The sequence below is a fragment of the Pempheris klunzingeri genome, chromosome 11, assembly GCF_042242105.1.
Source record: "Pempheris klunzingeri isolate RE-2024b chromosome 11, fPemKlu1.hap1, whole genome shotgun sequence".
NCBI lineage: Eukaryota > Metazoa > Chordata > Actinopteri > Acropomatiformes > Pempheridae > Pempheris > Pempheris klunzingeri.
In genome coordinates, this window is record NC_092022.1 from 13,976,328 (window position 1) to 13,984,019 (window position 7,692).

The following is a 7,692-nucleotide window of genomic DNA, read 5'->3' on the forward strand; positions in this document are numbered from 1 at the left end:
AAATGCAAATCTGTTGTATTCTCTGCATTAGGAGATATTTTTTTCTCAAAATAAATGCCGTTTCAATCAAAAACATCTTTATAGGTCAAGTTACATGTTAACATAGGAGCCCTTTTTGAATAGCACCTTCACAACTCTCCCATCCATTGAACTTGTGAGTCCATGTATACTTTCTGCCTGGATTTCATATAATTATGCCAGAATTGCCTCCCAGAGCTGCTGTTTTGAGGTATACTGCCGGTATACTGCCGCCCACCCTCATAGATCTTCCTTGTAAGGGTGCTCCACAGGTTCTCAATAGGGTTGAGGTCAGGGGATGATGGTAGCCACACCATGATTTTCTCTCCCTTTATGCTCATAGCAGCCAAGGACTCAATGGTATTTTTTGCAGCATGGGATGGTGCATTGTCTTGCATGAAAATGATTTTACTCCGGAAGGCACGGTTCTTCTTTTTATACCAAGGCAGGAAATGATCCGTTAGGAACTCCACATATTTTGCAGAGGTCATTTTGACACCTTCGGGCACCCTGAAGGGGCCTACCAGCTCACTCCCCATTATTCCAGCCCAAAACATCACTCCACCACCTCTTTGCTGACCAACCACCAGCCACCATGGCCCAACAGCCTTGTTGGGACATGGTGGTCATCCACCAGCCACCCAGAACTCCATCCATCTGGACCATCCAGTGTAGCAAGGCATTCATCAGTGAATAAAACTGTTTGAAAATTGGTCTTCATGTATTTCCAAGCCCATTGCAAACGTTTCTCCTTGTGAGCATTGGTTAGGGACGGCCGAAATACAGCTTTATGCAGAGGTTCTTGGGACTCCTGAGGCACCAGCAGCTTCAAATACCTGTTTGCTGCTCAGCAGTGGCTTTTTAACAGCTGCTGTCTTAATACGATGTATTTGCTTGACAAAAATCTTCCTCAGTGCACCTTTATCTGAACGAACCCGTCTGCGCTCTGAATCACACACGTTTCTTCTCACAGTACGATGATCTCTCTTAAGTTTTCGTGAAAATTTCCAGTGTTTTCATACCTTTTGCAAGGCATTGCAATATTTCACTCTTTTCATCTGCAGAAAGATCTTTCTTGCATGAAACCTGTGACTTGTGTAATAATGTGGAACAACCTCCTTAAGTAGTTTCCCTTTAATTAGGCTCACCTGCCAAATAAATTATCAAACCTGTCTGAAATTGATGTCAGTGTTTTAAACAGACAGGAGAAACAACACAAGCAAAATGTTTCATTGAAAAACAAAAAAACAAAAGTTTATTTAACTGAAATCCTACTTGCATAATAATTTGGAACACAGTGTACATGCCTATAGGTCAATGGTTAAGACAGCCTTATTTTAGAAAAAATAAATGTTTTTTTCTTGAAAAAAAATCAGCATTTTCTTACTACATGAATTACGTAAAGTAGCACAACTATGATGCTAATGATTTGATAGTGAAGCAGGTTAAAGTGAGAATTGCAAAGTTTCAGAGAATGCGAATTAGCTTGAGGGAGTATCAGCAACAGTTTCTCTGGGCTCCAGCTTAAGTTTGATGGGATCCTTGGGTGTGATAAATCCATCAGTTCCCAGCACCAGCGGAATCTGGAAAAACAAGACAAGTGTCACAAACAAAGTCTTGCCAAAGCTCAAATCCAGTCACACCCAAGCATACATTAAAACCTCTCACTATGTTAAAACTGAAAATGTATTCTCACTTCTGTCTCCTTGCATGTGACAAAGGTGAAGTTCTGAAGGATCTCCACTATGGCCAACTTCATCATCAAGACTGCAAATCGCATGCCAATACAGTTCCTTGGCCCTGCTCCAAAGGGTAGGAAGGCATAAAGATCTATGTTGTCTTTTTGCTCTTTGCTGAACCTGAAAAAATAATTATAAAAGATTCATTATCATAACAAATGCCAATGTTTAGGTTAAATCTTACTTTAATGCAGTAGAGTACCTTTCAGGTTTGAAGGCCTCAGGCTCAGGCCACAAAGCGGGGTCACGCTGGAGAACGTAAACTGGTATTGCGACGACAGTTCCTTTAGGGATGGTCACACCGTTCATTTCCACAGAAGCTTTCGACATTCTCTCTAATCGATTAGCAATAGGGTACAGCCTCAATGACTCATTCATCACCATGTCCAGGTATTCCATCTTCATCAGGGCTTCATAGGTTGGCTGACTCTGGAGGGAGGTACAATATGAGGTAGTTATTACTGGTAGCACACAAGCAGTTGCTGATAAAAACAAAATTAGTTACAGTAAAAAACCTTTTGTGGGAAGGTTTCATCGATCTCCTCTTGCAGGGTCTTTTGGATCTGAGGGTTAGTTGCCAGGTTGTAGGCTAAAAATCCCAGTGAGCTGCTACTGGTTTCATAGCCAGCAAAGATGAATATCATGGCCTGAGAAAGGATCTCATTATCAGTCAGCCCTGCAACACAAACACACCATGATTGAACTATCATCACTATTACGATAATGGTCAAAGCAAACAGCTCACAACTTTGTGGTCAGCAAAGCTGATCAACATGCAACAGCATGGGAGTGACCGCCCTTTCCTTCATTCAGTCAACATGAACCTTTCATAGGTTATTACGAGAGCCTTAAACTTGACTGCAATGTAAAGCAATAGCTTTTTGTTAAGGAAGAAACTGACCCTTCAGCCACGAGACAAACCCATGACCTTTTATTCCTCCATCTGGTTTCTTTCTCTACCTTTTTGGGAGCTTTTATCCTCTTTGTCGTCCTTAGAATACTGAGCGTCCACCATCAACTGCATGAAGTCTACTCGGGTCTACGAGACAAAACAAGGAGAAACCCTGTTTTGATTCTCCAATTAGTTTTCACAGGGTTATACATATAGAAAACTGGCCAATAGCCAACATTGAGGCCATTGCAGCTATTCACTGTATATACTGTATATTACTTTGTGTTCATTCATATTCCGGTCTGATTTGATTTTCCTTAGAAAGTTGTAGAAGAAATCCAACACTTCAGCAGGGAAGAATGACAGATCCATCTTCTCAAAAAGTGGTCCCAAGAATGGAAACAGAACTGTAATGAGTAGGAATTGGAAAGATTAACTCAGGGCTCTATTGGACAAGATAGACATTCTGGTTACAGCATTAAGTTCGACATACCCAAAAGCACAAGTAAGGGATTCAGGAAGTTGAACTTAACCATTCTCTTAATGTTTGCTACAAAAGGATCAGAGGGATGATTGATGGAGTCAATGTCCACACTGAAGGCAGTGCTAGTCACAACATCCATGCTGTAAGGTCCAAACACACTGCAAAAAAAGACAAACATGTAATTCCAACTGACCAAATCTGGAATTAAAAAAAAGTTAAGGCAATCGAATGTTTGTATTGAGAAATGTTATTTCTTTTTTTTTTTTTTTATGGATGACACAATTAACAAAATCACCTAGAAAAACTGAGTAATACCGATGAAGAATTTGTTGCCAAATCTCATGGCAAACAAGACCATTACTCACTCTTTAACTTCAATGACTTCATTGCTCTCTACCTTCTTGTGAAGGCTCCTGATCAGGTTACTTGAGTGCTGCAACATTATCTTGTACATCTGCCCCAAAGTAAGTAAAGACGGCATCAAATGATTAAATACTCGCATACAAGTATCATGGACTGGCTCAAAAGATGTACAGAGCACATAATACACATGTTAAAGCTGCGCTGTGCTTTTTAACCTCTTTCAGTCGTCCACTGGTGAAGGATGGAGAGAGTATGCTACGAATCCTCTTCCACTCCTCATCTTCTACTATTGTTACAGCGTCTCGTAGTGGTCCATTCAGGCCTATGTCCTAAACCACACACACACACACACACACACACACACACACACACACACACACACACACAAATGGATAGAGGATGCCTTCTTTACATTGTGTTCTTCATCTAGTATTGAGGTATTAAGTTTAGGAATTGCCCCTTGAGTGTTTCTTCCTTACCCGTCTGTTGGTGAAGACAGAATAACACTCCTTGACCAAGATCATTTTGATCATAGCTGTATCCATCACAGCCAGCACAGGCTGCCTGCCATCGTACAACCTTTGAAACATTATAAATATTGCACAGAATCACTTACAGCCTGTAGCATCGCACGAGAAGTGTATGGTATGATATATTCCTTCTTAATTATGATCAAATAATATATGCCGAAACACTTACCCCCACACCTTTCCATATTTCTGATAGCATTCTGTGTCAAAATGGTGAACGCCCTAAGAAATTAAGCGAGAGAGGAGCGACAAAAGGTATCAAAACAGTTAAATCAACAAAGTATCTGCTTGAATCACTATACCAGTCTGTCAAATGTGTCTCACCTTTCTGTACTCCAAAAATGTCCCAATAAAGGGAAAAGGTTTGGGCCCACGGATGCCTATTTTCTTGAAATATCCATACGGAGCGTAGCCATATCTGAGGATTAAAAGGAAGGATTAGAAAACCAAGACCAAATCCATCTGCTATTACAGAAGTCATTTTATCTACCCTCCAGACTTTATATATTTTATGATGCAGCTCTGTATGGATTTCTTTTATATTGACTACTGTGTATTATTTTAAGTGTAGTGAAGAAAATGAACAAGTTAAAAAAAAAAGTTTAAGTTTGTTTTACACAGACACGGATTATAGGCTACTTATCATCATACATGTCACACAACTGTATCTGTCATACTGTAATAATAAATCCACTGTGACATTAAGACAATAAAATAGATAGCCGACTACTGTCCTGTCTATTTTATTGCATTTCTTAATCTTATAATTTTTATATAAATTGTTGAAATTATTTTTTCAAGTAAGTTTTGAGTATCATGACTACCTGAATTAAGCCAATAAGTTTTGGCTTGTGCCCTCTATTTCCTCAACTCAACAGTAAAGTGTAGTAGTAAACGGTACAATATAAACATTCAATCCTACAAAACACTACCAGAGGACAACACTGAAATAATAAAACTGCTTGATTGTAGATGGATCTTTTTATGACACATATTTTACAGCTGTCATATCAATTTATCTCAATCAATGTCTCCATTCTATCTGTTATGAGTCAAGTAGTGTTTCATATCCCCTCAAATGGTCACAGAATTAGTCCTTATGTCAGCAGACTATAATAACGCACTGCTCACTTATTCGCTATTGACTGACAGGTCAAAATGTCCGCTGTGGAGAGGCTCTATTGAAAGTGAATGGAGCCTGTACTATGTTGGTAACTAGAGCTGTGCTTAACCAGTCAGACTGTCGGCCTTGGGGAGGGTTTACAAAAGTTCCATTAATTCAAAGGCTTCAAAACAAACACACACACATGATTTTAGATCGATAGATATTCACGCTGATTAAACCTCTTGTGTGGGAGTGCACAGACTAAACTTGACTGTTGCTCCCGTTTACGTGGAACAAATTACAGCTTTGTTTAACAACTTTATTTAGACCTTATTTAACATCATTAATTATCAGAATAATCTTCAACCTGACCAGAGAATGATAGCCCATTTTAAAAGACTGAATGACAGCTATATCACAATTTATTTGGACACAGATATTTGATAAAGGACCAGTAGGTCTGTCCAAAGGCTCTACACATCCGTGGTCAAACCACACAGGCGTTTTCATATATTGTGATAGATTAGACTGATCTCCTCTCAGGATTGTGTGAGGTTGTGATGACTGAATGAATTCTCCCTTTCTTTCCTGTTACTTTTACTGCAGCGGTTAGGATTGGGCAATGCTTACTGTGGTGCAAGGGATGTGGTCACCTCAGCAATTCTCTATGTGGCTCCCCCCAACATCAACATAAGAGAGGTTCCATTAGCCAGAAAAGCTGAAATCGCCTTTGTTGGTACTTTGGCCTGTAAATACTGAATTATACCTTTAACCCAGTAAACATTTCATGTGTGTTGTTTCTGCTTTTATTGTGTAACTGAAGTAGCTCCAGGACTGTTTCTACTGCATCACAGCCTCTTTCTATCAGCTGGAAACATATAAAACTTAACAAAGCAAAGCTTACAGTATCAGTGCATGTGAATTCTATTTCAGGATGGATTTTTTTTTGGCGTTGGACAGGAGATGCAATGCATTCTGGGATGGTTGAGTGTGTCAAGTGAGCTCACAGCACATACTGAGAAATTCCTACTAATCTAGTATACATCCGGGCATTTGAGGCACAAAAATCCACATACCATGCATTTGAAACGTACTCCATACTGAATTTGATGTCATACTTTGTATTAATAGTACATTAGAATGCCATTCCAAATACGGCCCATATAACTGGAAAAGTGCCCTCCAGAGGCAGAGTTCAGATCTCCAGCAGGCCTTCTTTGCTGCACCTGATTAAAGCCTAACCTAAACCTCACCCCAGCAGCAGGGAGCACCACAGGAAACACAATACCTGATAGGGGAACCGACTTCAACACAACAGCTGTTAAAAGGGCTCCTCCTGTCTGCTGTGACATTATAAATTTCCCCGTCATGGCACTAATAATTTCTTATCTTATCTCATAAAGTATAGTGATACAGTCATTATTGCACAACACTCTTGAAGCGTCATGAAGGGGTTTGTTTCGCAATGATGGCCTGCACATTATCCCCCTTATGACATGGCTTTGCACTCAAGAAATCAATACTCTGACATAAAATACTGAACTTTATTGATTTGAAAATAATTGTACTGCTTCTGCTATCAGAATTGCGTCCATGGCAACAGTCTGATATACAACAGTTTGCCATTCATAAATAACAGACTGTAGAGCTGACCAATCAGAATCAAGCATTCAACAGTTCCGGTCTAACAAAAGTGGTTTAACCCCAGTTCTCAGCAGTCAATGAAAACTTCTGACACTCATCCGTTCAAACTTGACAACTGGCTCACAATGAAATCCATGTCTGAGATGACAGGTTGTCATGATGTCATGACGTGATGACGACACGCTGTTTGCCCCGTAGATAACGTGCTGAAAACTCAGGTGTATTTGAACTCCTTCGTCTTCTGGCCGACAGTTTTTGCTTTACATCTGCGCCACAACTGGCCAGTTTCGAGCAACTCTGCGTGCTTGTAATGTCAGACTTCACTCACGGAACCAACCGAAACCGAAACAAGGCTGAAAATAATCACACAGCTATCGTCCACGCAGCTCTGTGTTCTTGGTCTTTGGGGGACTTTAAAAGACAGCAGGATACTTACACTGCGATCAGAGTAATGACCACTGCGATTAAAGTCCAAGTCTCGATGGAGAAGTCCGGAATAAAGTACATCTTTGCTTCAGGACGCAGCACCGTCGACTGTGGTTGTCACTTCCCACTGTTCGGTGTCCTTTAGAGGCTCCTTACAGGGGCGGATCCATTTAGTAGGACAACAAGCAAATTACGTAACATCATATCTCGACCATCAGGCCCAGCTCACATGAAGACCCACCTCTGCGTTAGTCTGCTTAAATGTGAATTTAGCAACCGTTGGCAACAGGTTTCTCTTGCAGTTCATCTTTGGATTGTTTTCTGTGGAGAATTAAAATAGTCCTGAGAATAACATCATTTATGGTGATGTGTTCTTTTCGTCAGAAGTTGAAATATCAATTGTTTTTTTCTAATAAATTATCAACAACAGGCAATAGATAGCATATTAAAGTGTTTACTTCTACTCGCAAGCCATTTAAAACCCTGCACCT

General features: G+C 40.1%; 1 protein-coding gene across 1 annotated transcript; it reads right to left on the bottom strand.

Annotated features, from left to right (window-relative positions):
* Positions 1–1,309: 1,309 nt before the first annotated feature.
* Positions 1,310–7,335, bottom strand: LOC139209587 (cytochrome P450 3A30-like). Its single transcript, XM_070839358.1, has 13 exons — positions 7,212–7,335; positions 4,351–4,444; positions 4,196–4,248; positions 3,976–4,075; positions 3,712–3,825; positions 3,499–3,587; positions 3,143–3,291; positions 2,929–3,056; positions 2,718–2,796; positions 2,273–2,433; positions 1,960–2,186; positions 1,715–1,877; positions 1,310–1,601 (listed from the first exon to the last, which is right to left on the bottom strand). The coding sequence occupies exons 1-13, from the start codon at positions 7,280–7,282 to the stop codon at positions 1,500–1,502; spliced, it is 1,530 nt and encodes a 509-aa protein (XP_070695459.1). The 5' UTR covers positions 7,283–7,335; the 3' UTR covers positions 1,310–1,499.
* Positions 7,336–7,692: the final 357 nt, after the last annotated feature.

What these genes read in the sequence shown, in the direction of transcription:
- LOC139209587 (XM_070839358.1), bottom strand. Translation starts at nt 7,282, where the DNA reads ATGTACTTTATTCCGGACTTCTCCATCGAGACTTGGACTTTAATCGCA. An exon ending in GAGGCCTTCAAACCTGAAAG is followed by an intron (nt 1,878 to 1,959) that starts GTACTCTACTGC and finishes TTATTTTTTCAG; the next exon opens with GTTCAGCAAAGAGCAAAAAG. An exon ending in TCACATGCAAGGAGACAGAA is followed by an intron (nt 1,602 to 1,714) that starts GTGAGAATACAT and finishes TTGTTTTTCCAG; the next exon opens with ATTCCGCTGGTGCTGGGAAC.